A 24,468-nucleotide genomic window follows, 5' to 3' on the forward strand; every position below is an offset into this window, starting at 1 on the left:
TAACCAAAAGATGCCACGTGGCAAATGTCTCGAAAAAATTAATCGACGTGACTAACCACCAGTGAAATTATGACACGTGGCACATCTGATTGTGAAGATGAGCTCGTCCATCCAAGGAATGATGTTAGACTGTATTTCCCTGGACGACCCATGGACAAAGGGGCAACTGATGATGTAAAGAGAATGCAGTAAGTTCTATCTTGTCCATATGGGCTATCCATGACAAAATACAAAGAATGGGATGAAGGGCTGTTATGCTCGTCCCTCTTATACTCGTCCCTCCTATACTCGTCCCTAATGCAAACCTCGTTCGTCCTTAGTAATGGACGGACGAGGATTACTGGGCCCTAGGCTTTTGATGACTTAAGTTCCTCCAAACATAAAGGATGGGTTGCATCGTTACGAACCAAACCCTTCATTAATCATTATAGAGCACAAGTCCCAATGAGGTAACTTCCATGACAGTTATGGAAGTTATCTCATAATCTTTTGAATTCCTCAATAACAGGAACGGTTGTTAAATAAGTAACCGTTCCACGAATACTATATAAGCATTCCCAAACGAAGAAGTAAGGTATGATAAACATTTTTTACAATAAACAAAGAACTTTAGAAATACTCCCTTTTGGCTTGTAATAACCACTGACTTTACCATCGGAGGATTATGGGTTGGCCTCCACTGGTCTCCTTTGATTTTATATTTGTTTTTTTAGGACTCAACCTCAAGATCACCAAAGCCTGAGATTTTCAGCCTACTGATTTTTCAAGATTTATTGAAAAGAAAATTGACTTGAGGATGTTTTGTGAAAAACTCCCTCTTCGATTCACTATTTCCTGTTAATCTTAATGTTTTCCAATGGGATTTCTATGTGTTTAGAAATATACCATGTAAAGCTACTTGTAGTGTGAAAATAGGGGTTTGGAATGACTCCCAGACGATGTGAGAATCATTCCAAATCTCAGCATAAATGCAGAAAATTTTCCTTATTTAGTTTCAGGAATTCGCTATGCGTGCGCAAGATTGGGCTTGCGTGCGCAGGCCGATTTTTGCATGCGCATAGCAAGGGTTTCCTTGGCTTTTTTTTTTTTTTTTTTCCAAAAATAAATTTATTTGCTCATTAAAAGTTATATTTTTCATTTTAACATTTTTCAAGTCAATTTAACATTTGATTAGGCACTAAACCAAACTTGACTATTAGAATTCAGCATCATTGGGGAACGGGGGCCCAAGTTGTAAAGGGTACAAAAAGCAGTGTCTACAAGAAGCACCAACTGTGACAGAAGAACTATCACATGTGATGTTAGAATTGCATAATATGAGAATGAAATCGTCAAATGTGGTAAAAATATCCACCCATTTTTTGTACCATGATTATCCCTTCCAGCAGAGCTTCATATTCAGCTTCATTGCTTGTAACTGAGAAGCCCAATCTTAAGGATTTTTTGATCGTGATGCTCTCTAGAGATATCAAGACTAGTCCCACACCAGAACCTCTATGGTTTGCTGCCCCATCAACATAAACTTTCCAGGATGCAGGTTTTTGTACTAAGATCATTCCAACCAATTTTCCATCAATGTTTTGGTCTTCTATCTTTTCTTCTTCTGGGGATTCAACAAACTCAACAACCAGGTCGGCAAGAACCTAACCCTTGATAGAGGTGCGTGGCATGTACTTGATGTCAAAAGCCCCTAAAATTGTGCCTTATTTTGTAACTCTTCCTGTGTAATCCACATTTCATAGTAGAGATTTAAGTGAAAGCTGGGTTAAGACGACAACTGTACATGACTAAAAATAGTGGCAAAGCTTTCGTGTAGCATGCACCACTGCCAAAATGGCCATTTCTAGTGGTAAGTAACGAACCTCAGCCTCATATAATGACTTGCTCACATAGTAAACTGGCCTCTATACACCATCATCAATGCGTATTAGCACCAAGCTCACTGCGTGGGAAGCCACTGTGATGTAGGCAAACAAAACCTCATCCACCTCAGGTCTGGACATTATGGGTGGTTGAGACAAATACTCTTTCAACTGCTGGAAAGCTAGGGCGCACTCTTCGGTCCATTCAAATCCCTTCCACTTATTCAATAACTGAAAGAAATGTCTACACCTGTTAGCTGACTGAGAGATGAATCAGTTTAGAGCAGTAGTCATCCTTTTAAGCCTCTAAACCTCATTGGGATTCCAAGGTGGTTGCAGGTTGTTAATTGTTTTAATTTGGTCAGGGTTGACTTCAATTCCATGGTGCGTGACCATGTAGCCTAAGAATTTCCCTGACCCGATACCAAAAGAACACTTGGAAGCATTAAGTCGTAGCTTATATCTCCTCAAGATATCAAAAATACTTCCGAGGTCATTAACATGATCGGACTCAACCTTGCTCTTTACCACCATATCATCAATGTAGATTTCAATGTTTTTTCCTAGCTGTGGCTCAAACATCCTGGTCATCATCCTCTAATAGGTAACCTTTGCATTTTTCAAACCAAAAGGCATCACCTTGTAATGGTAATTTCTAGTAGGAGTGATGAAAGCTGTCTTTTCCTAGTCATCCAAAGCTAAAGGTATTTGATGGTACCCTTGGAAGGCATCCAGAAAGCTCATTTGAGAATGTCCCACAGTTGCGTCTACCAATTGGTCAATCCGAGGCATAGGGAAAGAGTCCTTTGGGCAAGCCTTGTTCAAGTCCATGAAATCTATGCATACACGCCATTTCCAATCTTCTTTTTTACCACTACTGTGTTAGCCAACTATTCCGGGTAAAAAACCTCTTTAATAGCCCCGGCCTACTTAAGTTTCATGACCTCGTCTTTGACAGCATCGGAATGTTCCTTAGATGAACACCGAGGTGGTTGCTTCTTAGGGGTAGCAGATGAACTGACATTTAGATGATAACAGATGAAACTCGGATCCACTCCCGGAGCCTCGTAGGCATTCCAAGAGAATACATCGATGTTTTTCTTAAGAAATTCCACCAGCTCCCCTTTCTCTTAAGGTGGTAGTTAAGCTCCAACTTGGAAGAACTTTTTTGGATCATCACCTACGAAAAATCTCTCTAAATCTTCACATTCGGCCTCCTTAGCTGGCCCCTTCACGAGTGATTCCGAAGACTTTGAATACTATAAACCCTCTTGAAGAGACTGAGAATTTAGCCGTTGGCTGATGCAAGATTACAGACACCAGGCACTACCTAGCTATGGATTGGTCCCCTACCAGTTCCTCAATCCGATCCCTCGATGGATACTTCATCTTTTGATGCAGAGTTGAAGAAATAGCCCCTAGGGCGTGGAGCCAAGGCCTGGCCACAATGGTCGTGTAGGGGGAATATGCATCCACCACTATAAAGTTCACTTCCACTACTTCTGAGCCTGCTTGCACAAGTAACCTGATCTAGCCCTTTGGGATAACAACCTTCCCATCGAAACTCACTAGGGGTGAATCATAGGCAGTTAGATCCTCAGGTTTTAGGTCCAGCCCTTTATATAAATTAGGGTACATGATCTCTGCATAACTTCCCTAGTCTACCATCACCCTTCTCACATCATACCCTCATATTCTGAGGGTTACCACCAAAGCTTTATCATGCGGCTGAATGGTCCCTGCCTTATCTTCATCTGAAAAACTCAACGCCGGTCGAATTTCTACTATGGCCCTTTTCGGTCCAAAGCTAGTGTCCTCGGTTGGGAGCCGAGCTACAAACATCACTCTAGAGGGCCGTGAACCAATCCTCCTAGGTGCAGCAAAGATGACATTGATTGTGCCTATTGGGGGCCTTGAGGAAGCATTCCCCTAATTCCCAGACCTTGACTGTTCACCTTGCTCGTTGGGGCTGTAACAAAGATGTTGTAATTTCCCCACCTTAACCAGTTGCTCTAGATGATTCCATAATGTTTGACAGTCCTCGGTGGTATATCCCTGCTCCTGGTGGTACTGGCAATGAAGGCTCTGGTTACATCACAAGGGATCTCCATTCATCTTTTTCGGCCATTTGAAGTATGGCTCATTCTTGATCTTCTCTAAAATTTGATGCACCGGCTCTCTAATCACAGTGTTTACAACTTGAGGAGCTGCAAATGAAGATTGCCTAACAAAATCTCTCCGAGGTCTGTTATGGTTGTAGCGGTCTAACATGAAATCCCTTCTATCTTGAGGGATAACCTTGCCCTTTCCCCTATCATGCTTCTGGTCCTCCTCAATCCTCTTGTATTTGTCAATCCGATCCATGAGTTAACATATATTAGTAACAGGTTTCCCAGTCAAAGACTTCCTTAAGCCATGCTCGGTAGGTAGGCCGAGTTTAAAAGTGCTAATGGCAACGTCATCAAAATCACCATCTATCTCATTGAATATCTCCCAGTATCTATCTAAATACATCTTCAGGGTTTCTCTTTCTCTCATAGACAAAGACACCAAAGAAGCTAAAGGCCAAGGAACCCTTCTACATGTGACAAATCGGGATCCAAATGCTTGAGTAAGTTTCTTGAAAGAATTAATGGAACCTGCCCTTAAACTATCAAACCAACTCATCGCCACAGGCCCCAAACTTGACGGAAATACTTTACACATCAAAGGCTTGTTCTTGGAGTGTACGGCCATCCTTTGATTAAAATGGCTAATGTGCTCCACAGGGTCTATTCTTCCATTGTACATGGTGAACGTAGGTTAGGAAAATCGTTGAAGAAGTCTGGCTCTCTCGATCCAGCGTGTGAAAGGTGACCTTGCAATCTGGTTCAGCACTCTACTCATAGCGTCGTTTCCTAAGTCGACCGAGGACAAATTTCTATCTCTCCATTCATGATGATAGTCTTCATCATATGGGAAAGTCTCGCTAGGGGGAGTTCTCAATCTATGCCTGTAGCTCTTATCCTCCTCATTGTCAGAAGAGAAATCAAGATTGGATGTGGTTCGCCTTCGTCATTCATGACGCAGGCTTCTCCTCAGGTGGTCAATCTCCCTTTGCATGTTTATAGTATTATCCTCCTGAGAGACATGGCTTTTATCTTTAGCTTGGCTTCTACTAGTATGGGTAGTATGTACACTTCCCTCTCGGTCTCTTTGCCGTTCAGGATCACGGAAGTGATCTTGACGCTGAGACCCTATAGACTCTACTTGATGTGGACCTGAACCTACCATTGTTGAAGGTTGAATTTACTATGACACCAGTAATCCACACAGATGGTGCCAATTGGTCGGACTAGATTTGAGATCTCAGCTCACTACATGGGTGGACTTAGGCTCAAAAAGCCTTTTTTTTTTTTTTTTTTTTTTTCGAATTTGTAGAGAAATGGGTTGGTAAACTGGGCTTTAGTTGATCAAACAAACGTTGTAATAGATTTAGATGATAAGAGAATGAAAAGAAATAAGGTTGTATTGAAGAAAAATCGTCATCGACAAGGTCCGAGGTGATCTGTTCTTGTATTTTATTCTCAAACCATGTTACAAATTTGGTTCCTGAATGCTATAGTGTTTCTTCCTACTCTCCTCGTTTTTCCATCTTTTGGCGCCACCCTCTTCTTTTATACTCTCCTTCCTTTTCCTTCCCACCTTACACGTACATGCCAGAAGGTTGGTGTTGATACTTGTCCCATCAACCCATCCTCTAAGTCACGATGCAGTAGCTGTAAGGTTAAAACACACTGTTCAGGTATCACCTCCACATTAATGCGGCCAGAGAGTTAGCTGCAGTGCATTTAATGTGGAGGTAGTATCTTTCCTTGGAGGTACTACATGATCACATTCTGTTCTATTCGTCTGTAGTACTTATCTTCTCATATGGAATGGTATGGAAGGTTGCCTTTGTCGGTAAAACACTTCTTCATACCTCGGCTTTGGTTAATCAAGGAAGGGTTTATCCTCGGTGTAGGTTCCTGGACTGTTACGATCAACACTGTCTTCTTCACCTACGACTGTGGGCCTCTATGACACCACGTGTTCGTCCTCAGACATGTCTTTGTCCTCAGTTTGGGCCTCAAGCCCAATACATATGTGGATGAGTATCTTTGGACCCTCCAGCCCCACACTTTTACTATATTAGAAGGCCTTTTTTTTAATAACAAAATAATTGTTTTGAATAAGCAAAGTTTTTAAGAGGAAATGATTTTTCGACACCTTGTTTTTTTCTTCAAAAACAATAAAAATCATGGAATTTTGGGATCCTAAATTCTTTCTCTCTCTAAAAATAAAACCCATGAAAAGTTCTTGAAACATTTCTCTCCTTAATTTCTTTTTGTTCCAAAATTGTTTTCTTTACAAAAACATGCTTTCAAAACAAGCTTCCTTTTACTATAAAAATCAGGGGATTTTTAATCTTTTTTTCTTTAAAGAAAAACCCATGAAACTTTTCTTTACCTTTTCCCCAACCGTTTTTCAGAATTAATCTTATTTTTACCCAAAAATAAATATTTCAAAACAAAACCCCCTTTTCTTAAAACTTTATCATCAAAATAAAAATCATGAAATTTTTTATTGCAAGCCTTTCTTCTTTGAAAGAAAAATCCCAATAAACTTTTAAATCAATTTTTCCCAAGATTCACTTCTCAAAAAAAAAAATATTTATATATATATATATATGTAAGGTTAAATTTAATCAATCATTGTATTGGCATTATTTCGTGCCAAATTTACTTGTAATTTAGCAATTAGTTACCCTGTATTTAGGTGAGAATCATGTAAGGGTAGTGAGTGAGAGAGTGTGAAGAAATGCTCAAGATTGTGCAAGATGCAGAGATTCGCAGCTGGGATTCGCGGGTGACTCGTGACTGGCAAGCCGCTAAATGCAGCACACGAGTGAAGCATGCGAAAAGATGAACAGTTGCGCTAGCTGGAACACTACAGGACAAAAAGTCCAGCCTGGCTATTCGGTTATCTCGCGACTTGAACTCACGACTCAGTCAAGTCGTGAGGCCAAGCCGCCAGACCACCCTGTTTGGGAAAAACTGACTCTTTCCATTCCCTTCTCTCCCAAGTATAAATATTCCTTAAACCCATGAAATGTAGAGAGCTTTTAGAGATAATTTTAAGAGAGATACCCTAGAGAAAAACAAGATTGACTCATCCACAATCTTCACATATAGACTCTTCAAATTCCTCTACTTTCATCCTCTCCATTGTTACATCCTTGAGAGGTTCCTACCCAAATCTTTTTCTCACCATACCCACATCTGTAAAAAGGTTTTTTGGTGCATTGGGAAGCATTTAAGAAGGGACCAATGGTTATTGGTTGATGCTATGGGCTATAGCGAAATTTGGTAAGCTAGAAAAGACAGAGGTTCGGCGTAACCTCGTTGGAGCAAGAAGCTTGGAGGGCTTAGGTGCCTGGGTAGATTAGGCTTGGAGGGTCTATTGTTGTTCATGTATCCCAACCAGTGGCGGAGCCAGGATTTTGATTCAGAGGGGGCAAAATTGAAAGACAATATTTAAAGTGAAATTAATCTAAAAAATATTAATCGATAATAATAAAAAAATAAATAACAATTATAAAAAAATAAATATATTTCATATCATTAAAATAAATAAACAAAAATAACCAATTCATAGTTACTACAAAATTTACAACAAAAGTTTATAAATTGATGTGGTAAAAATGTGATTAGTGTTACTTAAACAATATAATGAATAGATGTTTAGAATTATTTTTTGTGATTGATGACATGCCAATTTGTAAGATATAAGTAGTAAAATTTGTAACATCTTTAGCATATTCAGAGGGGGCAAAATTGAAAGACAATATTTAAAGTGAAATTAATCTAAAAAATATTAATCGATAATAATAAAAAAATAAATAACAATTATAAAAAAATAAATATATTTCATATCATTAAAATAAATAAACAAAAATAACCAATTCATAGTTACTACAAAATTTACAACAAAAGTTTATAAATTGATGTGGTAAAAATGTGATTAGTGTTACTTAAACAATATAATGAATAGATGTTTAGAATTATTTTTTGTGATTGATGACATGCCAATTTGTAAGATATAAGTAGTAAAATTTGTAACATCTTTAGCATTACTCAACAATAAAATACTGTGAAAAACAATATAATGAATAGATGTTTAGAATTATTTTTTGTGATTGGTGACTGCCAATTTGTAAGATATAAGTAGTAAAATTTGTAACATCTCTAACATCATTCAACAATAAAATACTATGAAAAGTATCATTAATAGTGAAAATGATAAAAATAATTATAGAAAAAAAAAAAACAATTGTGAAATAGGTGTCAAACGTGTAGCAAGACAAAAGCTACATACAAGAACAGTGAAATATGTGAAAAGGTGAGATGGTTTGATGTTTGAGGAAACTGTTTTTTACTTTCTTTTTCCTGTCAGCGTCACTTTCAAGTTTCAGGCAAGTGGGAGTCCTTTTTTCTATTTTTTCTCTATGCACTTAAGATTACATGGATAAGAAAATTTTAGAAGTCAGAGGGGGCAGGTGCCCCCCCTCGCCCCCCTCTGGCTCCGCCCCTGATCCCAACTTCATTTTCTAGTGGATTATTGACCGCTTGGAGGGCGGCGGAGAGGTTTTATGCCAAGGGCTTCGGTTTCCTCTTCGATAACATATCGTTGTGTTGTCCTTGTGTTTGCATCTCTTTTCCCTTAATCTTTGCCATTTAATTTCTACTGTGGATGTGATATTATTTGGTTTAGATTGTTTATCAATTCTTGTATAAGCTTATAATCATTTTCCGCACATACATTGTTTGATATAAAGCTTGAATTGGTAATTTATATTTTGGGGTCTAAACGTTCATAGTGTTTTATACACTATTTGAACATTCAATATATTTCCCAAGATTCTCTTTTCTTTGTTTTCTCAAAATTGGTATCCTTGCAAAACGATTTTCAAAACAAATCTTTTTTAACAAAAACTATGGAATTTTCGGATCAGCTCCTTTATTTATTTATTTTTTTAAAAAGGGCACTCTTTTTCTCCAAAATCCTTTTCAAAAAAAAAATATATTGTTTTACAAGGAAATTCCCAAATTCAAGCTTTGCCTATTCAAAAGAAAACTTTTATCTTTTTATACAAAAATATAAAGTTGAAACTTCCTTTTTTTTTAAATGTAATAATAACCACGGTTTCTATTTTTTTTTAATTCTCTTTTATCAAAATAATAATAATAATAATTTTTTTTCTTACCAAAAAAAGTATTTTTTTTTCAACTTCGTTTCTCTAAATTTGATGTAAAAAAAAAAAAGTCCTTTTATCAGAACTTTTTTTTTTTTTTTTAAAAAAAATCTTATAAGTCTTTCACCAAAAAAAAGTGAAAACTTGTTTCTCTTCAAACAAACATTTTTTTTTAAACAATCTTTTCAAAATAATTTGTACTATCTCCATTTTGGTAAGTTTTAAATTCTTCCAGCGTTGTTTAAAAATTTCTTCTTAGAATTGCATCTTTTAGAGATTTGTGTCTATGGTTCAATTTCATTGAACCAATAGGCACCAATCAAGCTTACATGATTCCCTCCCTTCTTGGCACTAATGTTTCTTTATATTGTGTTTTATGCATGATAAAATTAGAAAATTATGGTGGATGATAACAAGGTGATATTCTTTCTACTCCCTCTCTTTTATTTTTACGTTGTAATAATCATGTTAAATATCTAGTATATAAATATTTACATGCTATTGTATATACTATTTCTTGCAACGTGGTAAAATGTTTCTCACGTGCTATATATATATATATATATATCACATGCTTTGTTTGTAAATAAATAAATACTCACATGTATATATGTATTGTTTCTACAAAACCTTTTTCAAAAACAAAATGCTGAGTATTTTATTTCTTCACTAAAAAGATAATGCTAGAATTAAATTAAAATGAGGTATTATCCTTTGAATAGACAATGTAAGATCTTTGGTTCGAACCCCTTAAAATTGGTTTAGTTACTTTGGTAACTTAAAAAAGAATTAGACAAATAGCTGACTAATTACACCTAATACAAATCCAATTGTTGGTGGCAATTGCTAAAATAAAAATAAGAAAAAGGGACTCACACACCTCATCCTAGAAACACATACACACAAAGAGTTACGTCGCTAAGGACTCAACGTGTGATAAACCAAAAAGAAGCAGGAAAAAAGCCCTAAACAAGCGTTTTCTTCTTCCTAGCCCAGATTTTTCTTTTTTGGGGCTTCCATAGTAGTCGCTATGGAAGCAATGGTTATTGGTTATCAATATTCGATTAATGACAAATGGGTTCAGGGAAATATGGTGAAAATTGGAACTAATGCCAATTTTAGTTCATGAGAAGAACTTGTAATCCTTGGCTGAAAGGATGATAGACCTTAGTCCACCAATAGGTGCTACAACCATCAATGCCACACCAAGCACAATGCAGATCTGAAATGCAAGTTAAAACAAAATCATGTTAAGAAATAAGAAAAAGTAGGAAAAGGAATAACACATAATTCGTTTTGGTGTGATACATAAAGCAATTTTTAACGTACCCAATTGGCAATCCAAGTAAAGCTGAAACGCTTGGGTTTATAGATAATGAGCCACATGATGCAGGGGAGCTGCAAAGATTTAAGAACATAAGCAACTTTAGCATTCTATTGGATTATTTTCTGTGAACTATGAATAATAAGCAGTCCATTTAATTAAGGTTGTAGTATTTTGAAATGGTTGAGGAAGGAAAGAAGAATCCTTTGCTTACGTAGTATGTTGTTGGGGCCATAACAAGTCCTCCAAAGAAACCAAGGAGGCCACCGAAGAAAGGGATTATTATCCCGACCATCATTGTAAACGCTGCAGTAAAAAAAAAAAAAAGAGATGAATTATCATGCAAAAAAGTTAAAGAGTTACACAATTAGTAATACTACCAATTGAAACATGCAATCGGAATTCATTTGAGAGAGAGAGAGAGAGGAGTGCACACTTACCAACATATAAATTGCGAATGATAAATCGGAGTGTAAAAGATGGTCTGAACTTCAATTTCTTCACCAGAAAAGTTTCCATCATGTCAAACACTGGCATAGCAAATATCTGTGGTTTTCAACGGTTTGGTTAATAATAATGACTGATAAAACAAACTCTGTTATATTATCAATCACTTTTGAGAACATGATCTTCCCCATTTCATGGTTTCGACTTTATTTTCGGGATCTAATAGAGTGTCACATTATTTTAAATTTATAAATGACTCATTATCGGAAACACCTTTAGACTTGTAATATTTAATTTGAACCATGAAATAGATTAATTTCAAATGGAGAGGATCTTAATGCTCAGTTTTGACAGAAAATTGGCAATATTTGGACAAGAAATGTTGAAACGCACCTGGTAGCTTCCAATGACATGGATAACAACAAACATGTTAGCTGCTGCAACAAGCCAATTAGGTTTCTGTAGTGACAAGAGGATATTGTCCTCAACAGAATTTCCAAACATCCAATACCCGATCAGACCAACAGGGAAGTAGCAAAGGGCCACAACGATATATGCAACAACCGCTCCTTTCCACATGGGGCCCTTTGAAGGTTTCTCTGGAGTAGAAGGGATTGTTGCTTGGATTTCCAAAACCACATTGTGACCAGCATAGGCAAATGCTACATCACCCAAGGCGGTGAAGATGTTAAAAGTGATTCCAGATGCGCTTTTGGCCGAGTAACTGTAGTCCACATCTGGTTGAACACCCTTTGCAGCAGAAGCTACCCAAGCAATAGTTGAGTAACTGCAAAACAACAACAACCCCCCAAAAGGGGTTGAAGAAAAATACATTAATCTAAAAGTTTCAATGGTGTACATAGATTTTTCAGGTAGTGCTAACATGGATAGTTTGTATATTACGTTAAGGACATGACTGCTGCAGCCAGTGAGATACCGGAAATAGAGTTGAAGTTGGGGAGATGAGATAAAACAAAGTGCACAGAAGCGAAAATCATGATGAAGTAAGTGGTCTTGATAGATTTGCAATTGGGGCAAACTATGTCATGGAACTTCTTCAATGATTTCCCTCCAGTGACCATGTACACAATGTCTGTACTAATTTCAACAACTAGCTGTTGAGGCACCACAATCCAAAGTCCAAGCTTTTCACCAAAGGCATACTGACCAAGCTCATGGTACCTATCAAACCGCTTACCCGGAACCATTTCGTGCATCTCAACCATTTGCCATAGGGTGTAGAAGGTGATCACCCATGACAAAAAAAGGACAGTGACACCAGGTCCCCTATTATTCCCAAAAAAAAAATATATATATAATATCATTTGGTTAGAATGATGTATTAGCAAACTACCGATCTGTTCTGTTGAAAACAGAAGCAAAACTTTAATTAATTTCAAATTTTTATATACCCAGAAATGATCAGGAACAAAATCATAGGTTAAAACACCTAGCTAAGATTATGATTAACAGAATAGAGGAAAAGAAAACCTATACCTATTCAAATATTCTATTGAACAATCCCTTGGAAAGTTTTAACTCTTCAAACATTGGGAAAAACGAAAGGACAGGAAAAGAAATTTTGAAGGTACAACAAGTTACAAGTATTTTCTTTCTAAAACATTGTATAGATATTCATCCAAGAAAAAACTAAAATTTTTATGGACATCTTTTAAATAATTGTTCTTTATATATATATATATATATATTAAAAAAGGCACACTTATAATTATTCTGCGTGTAAAGTCATAATAATCATGTTTTTGAGACAATGTGCAGAACCCAAGAATGAAATACTACAACAATTATAACAATCAAAGTTTAACTGTCAAAACTTTAAGGTTTATTACGGATGGATTCTCAACAATTAATCAAGGTGGACCATATGTACTCTTTTTCGCTAGAAATTAAATACCATCAAAATATACTATTTAAATATGAAAGAAAGGTACCATCTACCCTGTTTACAAGACAAACATAAAATTAGTGCAAACCCCAAAAACCAAATACTATCAAAATACTAATTAAACTAGACACGAACAAGGATAGAGCCAAGACTTAGAGTTAGGGGGCCTGTGTACAACGGTTCCGGCCTTTGACTTAATTGCTTAACCACTAAGGATTTTTGTTTAAAACTTTTTAAGGGCCAGGTTGTTTGTTTTGGATAAAATAGGTTATTTGGGTTTAATTTTTTTTAGCTTTATTATTGGTAATTTTTGTTGTTGGGCTTTTTTTCTAGCTTGTATATATATTTTTTTTAGATTATTAATTTTTTATGGCCTTTAAAAAGTGGAAAATGCTAAAGCTACAAAATTTTTACAAATTACTAATATTGTAAGTGGTTATTGATATGTAAAAAGTGATGCAAGTGTGCGAACCAATATAAATTTGCTGCCTCAATAATTTGTAAAAATGTTGTAGAAAAGTTTGTGGTTATAACATTACTCTTAAAAAATTTGATGGCATTGTTAAGGGGGGGCAAAGTGTAATTTTATTGAACAATATTACTAAAATTAGTACCAATGAATATACTAATATTAAAATATAAAAAATTTGGGCTCCATATATAACTCCATCCATGGACACCAAACAAACTCTCCAAATCCATATCCACCATGTTTATGATTAAACAAACAAGATTTTTGCACATAAGCTAGAAACCAAATACTATAAAAATAATAATTAGACAAGAAACAAACTTTCCATGTCCATATTTACCATGTTTATTATCAGACAAACATGATTTTTGCACAGAATCCAAAAACCAAATACTATCAAAATACTAATAATATTAGACACAAAACAAACTTTTCATATTCATATCCATATCCATATCCACCATGTTTGTGATTAACAAACATGATTTTTGCACGGACACTATAAAAATACTAATTAGAGAAGCCAGAAACCAAATACTATAAAAATAATAATTAGAGACGAAACAAACTTTCCATGTCCATATTTACCATGTTTATTATTAGACAAACATGATTTGTGCACAGAATCTAGAAACCAAATACTATCAAAACTACTTATTAGACATGAAACAAGCTTTCCATATCCATTTTCACCGTGTTTATTATCAGACAAACATGATTTTTTTTTTCCTAGAAACCAAATACTGATTAGAGATGAAAAGAAAGAAAAAGAAAAAAGAAATAAAAGAAAAGAAGAAGAAGAAGACATATGTACCATCCAAGATGTGACATGGCATAAGGCAGACTGAGAACACCAGCGCCAACCATGGCGGTGACATTGTGGAAAGCCGAGTACCACCATTTGGCATTTCTATTGGCAGTGATCGGAAGCCAATCATCGATTTCCTTCTGCCTTGCTGCCTCTTCCTCTCTCATATTCGGAGCCATGTTTTGTTTCTTGTTATCTCCACCAGCCAAAAGGTTCCAACTCTTAGGCAATTTCTGGAAGACCCAACAATCTAGGCCTTCCAATATCCAATCCAAGCCACAGAGCGATTCATTCAGGTGCCTAAACAACCACATATATATAGAATTATGGGAATCTCATAAGCCATAATTAGAAAGAATTTTTTTTTTTTTTAATTGCTAAGAATGTACAACCCATACATAACCGATTTTAGAATCTAGGAAGACTGTCCAATCAATAATATACATGCAGAGCTGTGTGGGTGCTAAAATTACTAGAATGTGTCCAATTCACCATAGCATGGTGATGGTATCCGTCTCTCATAGCCTCGTGTTTTAGTATTTTCACAGTTTGGATAGCCGTACTTATTTATGGCCGAAGAATATTGGTGGTATCTGGCATCTCCAGAATTTGTAGGAATACTTGCTGACGTTCTCATTTGCCGACCGAATAATATTACAGTTACAAACTATTTTATAATATTTTTACAAATTATTAATGTCAAAAATTCTTATTTGTTCTCATATGAGAACATCATTAATATCTTTTTTTTTTTTACTTATTAATAACCACTCATCATATTAATAGTTTGTAAAAACTTTGTAGTTTTAGCATTTTTCTTTTCGAATTAATTGGATTTTTTTCTCTATTTATAAATTATTCAAGATTCTAGTTTTTTTTATAAGATTTTTTTTTTTAGAGGAAACGATAATAAACTTTATTTATTCAATATCATGCTATACAATGGAAAGAGAAAAGAGGGTCAAACAATAACCTCCTCATTCTCTTTTGCAAGTTGCAACTCTAGCAAGAGTTAGAGCAACACAATTATATCTTAAAAGAAAAATAAATAAATAAATAAATAAAAGGAAAAAAAAAGAAAAAAAAAGATATACTAACAAATTGTTCACAAATCAACTTAATACCTTTCAAGATCCAGCCAGCCCCTTCCAAAGAACACAACCTAATCTTGATTGTATTGACCTCCATGAACACCATAGTGTAAGTAGCAGTACGAGACCATAGACTTCAAAGATCAATTCATTTAACTTCTATAAACTAAACATGCATGGCCAACCTAAATGAGCTACTATAAGGAGTATGAAGCCAAACGACTTGTGCAAAGGAACATTCTCAAAGCAAGTGTATACATAATTCAGTTGGATTAGAGGTTGAAGCCGTGTTGTCTTTGGAAGCATCATCAATGGTTGTCAAGTCTATCAGAACCTCATCAGGAAGCTTGGCCTTATCTCTATTTTTTAATTCACTTGGAAGCTCATCCTTATCTCTAATCTTCAAATCAGATGGGGAAAAAGAAACTACCTTATCAGATAGAATATTGGAAGGAACCATCACACGGTTTTTATCCAAAATAAAATTATCAGATTTTGAATTAGAGACAAAAACAGTGTTTGTTAAAACCTTATCCCTCCCAAAATTCGAAACTTTATTAGAAATAGAAGATATCACCTTTTCCAGCGCAAGACAAATTGTTTCACTACCTGGAATGGTGCTTGACTGTACTAGAGGCTCAGCTTGTGTATGGCGGTGATGTAAAAATTCCTCTTTACCGATGTCATTTTACAAATTTTACATTTAGATACAGCAATTTATTTTATATTTGCTGTCATTTTACTTATGAAACAATTACGTGTCTAAGTTACAGCAATGCTAGTAATAGCATTTTTGTGAGTGAGATAGTGGTAGAGAGTAAAATGACAAGAAGTTTAAAAATATAAGGAACAAAATGATAGTTATGAAAACTTAAGGACCAAATTGAAAATGTGACCAAATTAAATATAGGACCGGTCTTTTTACCTTAATAGGTCAATTGAAAATATTAAGTAATTAAGTGATATATAATCATACTAGTAATCAACCTTTTTCTCCAAAAAAAAAAAAAAAAAAACAAGGGTTAACAAGCTGTGCAATGCACAACATTCTAAAGTGTGATTTTACACCCCCCCCCCTCCCAAAAAAAATATTTTCTCTCTTATTTTGAATTAAAAAAATGAACTTTGATAATTATAGTAACTAATCGCTAACCCGTGTGATGCACGGGTTTAGAATTTATCTCTTCTTTGAGTAATTTTTGCTAAGAACCATGTAAATTCAAGCTTATAGAACATGTTTTTAGCATCCGTAAAATTGCCACTAAGAAACATTACATATCTAAAACACACGAGCATGTAATGTGGTTCGAGCTAATTAATACAAAGTTAGAACATCTATGTTTATAGATTATTCATGAACAAATAATTAGAAAACTGGTATTACATTTTGAACATAAGATGATAGCAATACATTTTTATCTTGTAAATTAACACAAATCAAACAATTAGAAAACATAAAATCATCTTTCAAAGATAACCACATATGTGAATCATTTACTGAGTAGGTAACTTGAAACTTTCTTACATCCTAATCCTCGTGTGTAGTACATTACAACTCATTGAGGTAATTTTTCTATGTTCTCCCCAAGGTTTTGGTGCTTCCATTTGAACCATTCACTTTCCCCCTTGATTGCTCATCATCCAAATTAAATGCTCCAATTGATCCTCCACCTTTTGGCAATCCTCATTCCTTCTTTCTATCTTTTATAAATAAAAATAAAAATCATAAGAGAAGCAAGGTCCACAGAAGTTTGGCAAGTAGTACGCCCGGTTCACCAGGTTTTACCATTGCAGGGCTAAATCATACTCAAAAGAAGAGTTTGATCCTGGCTTAGAAGGAACACTAGCTAAAAAAAAAAATGATATGCTTTTAAAATCTTAGTGATATTAAGTTAGGATCTAAGACGCAAAAATCCATCTCCAAAATATGAATGCAAATTAAATTTGTGCTTCTAAGATCTTACTGACATCAAATTTGGGTCTAAGACACAAAAATTCATCTTTGAAATATGCATACAAATGCTACAAGCACGTGATGGAGCCCCAATATTTACTTTTCCTTTATTATCCATGTGATGCTCAAATAAGCACATTATATGGCATTCAACCCAAGTACTAAAAATCATAAAGTAAAACTAACCATGCCCAAAATTATGGAATTGAATTAAGAACTTTTAGCACCAGAAACAAACCACATAACCATCAATGATATAAATAAAACTACATTTTCATCTACGGCAAAGACCTTGACGGTACATAAAACTATAATTCCATTGACTTTTGGGCTAAGCATCAGCTGCATTGTTAATATTGTTGTCATTATTAGAAAGATCCAAATGCCAAAGAAGTCACGATAATCTGAATTTTATTTAGCACAGAAAAGGTATATTCAAAAAAATTTCAAAAAAAAAATTGACTAAAGAATCGATTTTGACTAATTAGGAAATTTCAAAATGTCTTTTCAACTTAAATTGATTAATGACTTGTGCATAAAAAAAATTAAGGACTACAATATTCAACATTAGTTACATCGAAATCATCAAGAAAAAGTAAGCCATAGAGTCATAAATTTTAAGGAATCCACATAAAACCCAAAAGCTTCACTATTTTCTTTTCCTAGAGCAAGATAAAGGAATATAAGAACCAATCAATGAAGGAGATTGGGCAAGCAATAATGGCAAAATAAAAAGAAGGGATGAATATAAAATTTTAACATTGCTTTACTAACCTTTTCCTCCTCAAGTGTTGTATCCAAACAAATCCAATCTTTCTTGAACTCTATCAGATCAAAGGTCAAATCCTTTCTTATACAATTAAGATACTCAAAAACTTCTTCAGGTTGTAAATTTTCCAACATGAAGCAAATTCTAATTTAGCACCAAACAAATAAGATAAAGTAATGGAAATTTCTTTGCATTTCCATCCTTTTCATGCTTATCGATTCTAGGAAAATCAAAGTATCCATATGACACTGCTTAAATTAAACATGAAAGATCTAATTTCTTCTAATTAACTATGCTTTCACGAAAAAAAAAAAAGGATTAAAAAATTGGTTGTTTATGGCAGAACAAAATATATTCTACTAAAGTATCAATTGAACCACTGAACTCCTTCATCTCAACATGAAGCTTCTTTTCTTTTTTTGATAAGTAAACTATGAAAGCTAATAACATTTATTGTTCAAATATTTGCAACTATGAATTTTCACAAAAAAAAAAAAAAAAAAAAAAAGGAAGAAGAAGAAGAAAAACTTAACAATAATGCCAGTGGTCAGACAATTCATTACATCTCACTCACTAGCTGTGAAGTTCATTATTGTCTGATTTAAAGGTATGCGAGTGCTTGAGATCAACTGCACATATTCAATTTCTATTTAAAATATCAACTACATCTTAGGCAAACCAAAGCCCAACCATGCAGCCAAAGAAACCCACAGCCACAAACCAACAAAATTCTATGAACAATTGAAGAGGAGAGAGAGAGCAATATATAGAAAATAATATTAAAGCAAATTAAGAAGCGAGGGGATTCTTACCTTGATTCAAGAGATGTGACGGTGAGAACTAAGAAACGATGGAGAGGCAGAGAGCTAGTATACCTCCTCCTTCTCTTGGTGGTATGGCTCATTAGCAATCACAGCAGCATGATCAGCTTAAGGTTGGCTTTGGAACATGCTGGAATGGTTGAAAAAGTGAATCAAGACAATGAGAAGCCAGATATTCCTATTGACCTGCCTTCCATGGATCTATGGTCAGATCCATGCATCCAATTTGCTATTAAAACTCTTATTGGAATAGGCGTTGACAGTCCCAAAGGCACAAAATTATCGTAGGTATCAAACAATAGCTAGTATCACCTCTCAATATGGATTTGGGTTATTTATGGAGGGACACGTGCATAGAATTTGTTGTAAAAACTCTAATTGGTGTAATTCCAGTTGATTGTGAAGTTTGCCTATGAAAAAGGATTGCAATCCAAGAGTTAAGTCTAGCAGTGATCTTCTCGATTAGAGGATTGCAATCCTTTGAGCTCAGCTTTCTAGTGATAAAGAGGTTTTTCAAAAAATATGATTGGGAGGTTTCCTGCTTTGAATTGTAGAACAAAAAGGATTTGTTACTGGAGATCAGGAGTTACAGCAGCACAAAATACCCCATTCTTGTTCCCAATAATAAAAAAACTAGAGAGACCAATGAACTCCTTTAAGGCATCCCTTATCAGTTGTTTTAAAGGTAGATCAGCGACTATAAAGAGTAAAGATCATTTATAAGACAGAATATTGTTCAATTTTATGCATTTTGCAGCAAAAAGTTGCATTGTTTTTCTTCAAATCCAGCCTAAAGACCCATAAAAAAAATAAAATAAAATAAAAAGTCAAAAAAAATTAGAGAAAAGAAAAAGAGGAAATACCTTCAAATTAGTAGAGATTTAGAATCTAAAACTTGATCACTTACTATTGTTGGGGAAGAAATTGTCTTAAAAGGGAGTGGAGACAAAGGAGAAGGATATAAGGGTTTTTAGTTTTGGGGTTTCATGTGCTTCAGTATGAGTGTTTTTAATTTTATTTTTTAAATATTGTGCTGATGTAAAAATTTGTGAGAGTTTTAGAGACTTCAGTTATATATATATATATATATATATAGAGAGAGAGAGAGAGAGAGAGAGAGAGAGAGAGAGATTATTGATAAGTAGGGGTGTTCGCAGTGCGGTGCGATTTTGGGCCATTTTTAGCACCGCACTTTGCGTGCAGTTTAGCTAAAATCATAACTGCACCGCATCTTATTTTTATAGTCGTATGTGCGGTGCGGTGTGGTTTAGAGTTTAGCCAAAACCATAACCGTACTACACCTCATATTTGCGATCACATGTGCGTTGCTATGTATAAGATATAGTTTGAAATCGGTATATTTTTCAAATTTTGGGCTTTTCCCACCCAGCCCAAAACTAATTTTTCCCTTTTTTTGGGGGTAAGTTTTAAATTATTGAGCTAGTTTTTCTTTATTTTATGTTGGCTTTTCTAGTCAACATTTGTTAGGGTTATCAAAATTTTTTTTTTTTTTTTAAATTAGGGTTATTAAACTATTAATAATATATTTAATACTAAAAAAAATAAATATATTAATATATAGAGAGGGTGCAGTGCGGTGCAGTACACTGTTACTTGCGGTGTGGTGCGGTTATGCCATTTTACGGGCAATTTTGGTGTGGTTTTTGCGGTTTATGCGGCTTGATGAACACCCCTATTGATAGGTATGTATTAGGATTGGTTTTTTTAATAGATATTTATTATGAATTTACGATAATTATTTTTAATAGATATTTATCGTAATAATTCACTGATATTTATTAATATATAATTAAGATAATTATTAATAGATATTTTGTATGATTGTGTTTTAATATATATCTATTATTAATATATGGAACTATCTATTCTATTAATTAAAGAATATATGGCGTCTAAAGACTATAATTAATGATTTTTATTTTTTGAGAAAATTCTAATTGATGGTTTAAATAAAGAATAGAATTTAAACTCAATTAAAAATATATTAGAGAATATTGAAGTATAAAATTGGAGAAATGATGTACACAACATTTTTTCATTGAATTATAAGTGACAAGTTGTTATTAGTGGAAAAAAAGTAATTTCAGTGATATGTTTAAATTTGAACCACTAATAATTAACTACCTATAATTTGTTGTAAAAATATTGTAGACACAGCACTTCTCATAAAATTGTGGGACCTCAAAAATTTAAATAATAAATTATTATGAAGTAAACCAAAAGTCAAACGTATTCAGTTTTAATTATAGATTATAGACAACAATATATAACTTTTTTTTTTTTTTTTTGCATGAAACAATATATAACTTATATTAATCTTTTAGTATTTTTTCTTACTAATTAATCCTAGATTATGAGATAAATACAAATATTTGGATTTGATAGGAAAAGGGGAAAGAAAAAAGAAGAAGAAGAAGAAGAAGAAGAAGAGGGGGGGGGGGGTTGGTAGCTTTCTATTTTCCAAAGACTAAATTAATGAATTGCTTAATTTTACAATTTTCTTTGAACTGCAGAGGTGTTATAAAATGAGAGTTAATTGCGAGGATTAGAACTTGAGTAAGCGTCACCAATAGAAAAGGAAATTGCATTTTGATTGGCATAGTGAAAAATAAGATACGATAAGACTTCATGTTTAACATACCATTTTGAGAAGCCTTGTTTTAGTATTGGCATAATTCAGTGACAAAAGTTTGTTTGCAATGATCTCACGACCTGAAGGCAACCTGCTCGTGACCTAGCTTGTCCGCGAGATCCATGTGGTAGGTATTCTGGATGAGAATGCAGACATGCACCTCGCGACCTTAGGAGGTGACTAGGTCACAAGTTGCACAATCTATATACTCCACTATGGACCTGTCCACTACACATATGCCAACACACACACACACACACACACACACACACACACACACACACACACACACACACACAGACACACACAGAGAGTTGTGAGGCATGGCAAGGGACTTCAGATAAGGGTTGAAAAAAAACCTAGAAATGCAAGAAGTGTGAACTTTATTGAAGCCAAGCCTTTGTATGAAAAGAGAGAGCTTTTCCTTGAGAAAAACTAAGTTCCCATCTTTCTTTTCCATCTCTTTCATTATATTAATAGAGATTCTATAAACACCTTCCTCGTCCACAAACACAAACCTTATGAGTGAGAGAATGGCATTGGAAACATGAGAAGTCATATCCAAATCCAAATCCTTTGGTGGTTTACTGTTGGCGGCTCAACTATGATGACTCCGAGAAGCTAGGTGAAGAAAAGACTCGTGGAGTTGGTTGCAAACTGGAGTTTAAAGGGCTCAAGTACATGGGGAGATATATGCTTAAAGGGTTTATAGTCATCCATGTACAACAACTATTCATTCTAGTGGATTTTTTCAACGGATGGTCGAGGGAGAGGTTTTTATGCCTAGGGTTCAGGTTTTCCTCTTCCATAACACTTTGTGGTGTTATCTTTGGTTTGCTTCTTTGTTCTTTATTTCCTCTATCTTACTATATTTCCATGATTGTGTAGTATGGTTGGTCAGTTTGGAAATTTGCTAAGTAACTTACACTTGGACTATATTGTGTAGTTTTGTGTTAAAATCAACTTAGTCGTAAAACTGTGTTAAGGGATCTAAATATTGCTCTAGGGTGTAGTTAGCATATTTCACATTTTAGACGAAGTTTGTGCTGAATTTGTTCATTCCAATTTGGTATATTTTTAAACCCTTTCTGACCCCACTTTTAACTTATCAAAAACGAGAAAGAAAAAAAGACCTAAACTTCACCTATAAACTTTAAATTTCAGACCTGAAATTCACATATACGTGAGTGTATAAGAAACTAAGAATATGCATACAAAGAAAAATATAAGTACAGATGGTTGATTTTTCATTGAGAAGAGAATGTGATCAACCTAAAAGGTTGGTTATTCATCGCCTATTATCAAAAAACCCACCTCTTCATTAATTTCTTGATGTAGGATTAGACATTGTATCTATTCCATCGATTTCAACTACCAGTATGCCAATGTTTACCAAACAATTCTGATTTATCTTTATGTGGCATTTCATGCTTGCGTGTCGGGTTCATGTTTATTAAATAGGTCAAGATTCCTTGACCCTAATATGACCCATTTATTAAACGAGTTAGTTATGTCGACCTGTTTATCAGATATTATTAAAATTTAAAAAAAAAAAAAATATATATATATATATATATATGTGAAAAAAACAAACAAATAAATATTTTTGATATAAAATCTAAAACTAATGAGTAACTACATCACAAATAATCATTCAAAACTAAAGCATATCTCAATATCACAAATAATCAATCACAATATGTCAAAGAAAATAAATCACAATAAGTAACAATTTTATATACCTAAGATTTGAAGGATATATTGGTAAAATGTCATTTAATTAAGTGAGTTAGACGAATTAAACAAGTTCCATAGGTTGAACATTAACCCAACCCATTTATTAAACAAGTCAATCATGTCAATCCGAATATGACACGAACCCATTAAGCCTCAACTTATAACCTGCTAATTTTGGGTTGTGTCGTGTCAGGTTTGCGGGTCATGTCCAATTTTGTCATTCCCACTTTTTGTCATTCGCCTTTGCATTTAATTTTTTAATTTATTTATTTTTCAAAAAAAAAAGTTTATTTGTTTTATTCAGCATTTTAAAGTCTTACTTTTTCTAAGTTCAATTATATTTTAACTATTTTTTTTTAATCAAATAAGCAAATAAACAATTAGGGGGAAAAATCTTTCAAATGCTCTTTTTTTTTCTTTTTTCTTTTTTTTTTTCCTTTTTTACAGCAACTTTGAATCTAGAACGGTAGAGAATAAAAATTTTCATGTGCCTATGGGCCTGAGAAACTACCTAATTGCAAGAATGAGAAGAGTGACCAAGTTCAGGCCCAATGAGCGGAAGCACTTAATTGGAATTAATTAATTGAGTCATGGTACTCAATACATCAACCAACTAAAGCAGATTGTTTGAGCTAAATTGAGCATATTTGATAGCCAAACATTGATTGGTGTCTTGGACCAATGGTAAGAGCAATCAACATGAATCCAACACATATATAGTTTGAAATTTTATCCAAATAATAATAATAATACATTGATTTGAACCCTCTTCTAAAGGGTGAATTTAACACATACAAACATAATACATCACATCTAAGCCAAAAACTTGCCTTTGATTTTTCTCTTTCCAATCAAGCAACGTTTGCTGTTAGGTTTCCATTAAATAAAATAAATTAAATTAAATTTAAAAAAAAAAAAAAAACCAACAACAACAACAATATTTGGAAGTATGACTCAGAACGGAAAAACATTTGTTTATGTTTATTTATTTAACAAATGAGTCAAGCTTAATCCTAAATTTAAGGTTGATTTTAATAAGTTGAGCTCAAATATAATAATGTTCTTGTGAAGAAACTACTGAGCATGGGACTTTATGATTATATGTATAACAGTTTTAAAATGTACTTATATAGAATTAAAATTGATTGTATAAGTTCGTAAAATAAGTTCATAGGATATCAAATTATTACTCCTATTTTATAATTTATTGATAATATAAATAGTCCATTTTATAGGAAAATTAATTATATCATATTTAATAATACAAAGTTGGTGAATCTAATTTTTATAAGTTTTTAACCGAAAATCATTGACGTAATTAAATCTAGTAATCTAGCTTCAGTTATAATTT

The 24,468-nt window shown here is 34.0% G+C and overlaps 1 protein-coding gene across 2 annotated transcripts; it reads right to left on the reverse strand.

Annotated features, from left to right (window-relative positions):
• Positions 1-9,805: 9,805 nt before the first annotated feature.
• LOC111985477 (lysine histidine transporter 1) lies at positions 9,806-15,326 on the reverse strand. 2 transcript variants are annotated; one of them, XM_024017121.2, is made up of 8 exons: positions 15,217-15,325; positions 14,099-14,392; positions 11,810-12,193; positions 11,300-11,693; positions 10,900-11,005; positions 10,674-10,765; positions 10,465-10,533; positions 9,806-10,357 (listed from the first exon to the last, which is right to left on the reverse strand). In XM_024017121.2, the coding sequence occupies exons 2-8, from the start codon at positions 14,269-14,271 to the stop codon at positions 10,259-10,261; spliced, it is 1,317 nt and encodes a 438-aa protein (XP_023872889.1). In that variant the 5' UTR covers positions 14,272-14,392; positions 15,217-15,325; the 3' UTR covers positions 9,806-10,258. The 2 variants fall into 2 exon arrangements, with proteins under 2 accessions (XP_023872889.1, XP_065631597.1); XM_065775525.1 differs by lacking the exon at positions 11,810-12,193 and having other exon boundaries at positions 15,217-15,326.
• Between the last annotated feature and the right edge of the window lie 9,142 nt (positions 15,327-24,468).

This window comes from Quercus suber, unplaced genomic scaffold, assembly GCF_002906115.3.
Source record: "Quercus suber isolate HL8 unplaced genomic scaffold, Cork oak 2.0 scaffold_113, whole genome shotgun sequence".
In the NCBI taxonomy this organism is placed as follows: Eukaryota; Viridiplantae; Streptophyta; class Magnoliopsida; order Fagales; family Fagaceae; genus Quercus; species Quercus suber.

Excerpts from the sequence above, each read along its gene's own strand:
- LOC111985477 (XM_024017121.2), bottom strand. The coding sequence starts at position 14,271 with ATGGCTCCGAATATGAGAGAGGAAGAGGCAGCAAGGCAGAAGGAAATC. Across the intron at positions 11,694-11,809 it reads GCAGCAGTCATGTCCTTAAC|TTACTCAACTATTGCTTGGG; the intron begins GTAATATACAAA and ends GTTGTTTTGCAG. Across the intron at positions 10,766-10,899 it reads CATTCGCAATTTATATGTTG|CGTTTACAATGATGGTCGGG; the intron begins GTAAGTGTGCAC and ends TTTTTACTGCAG.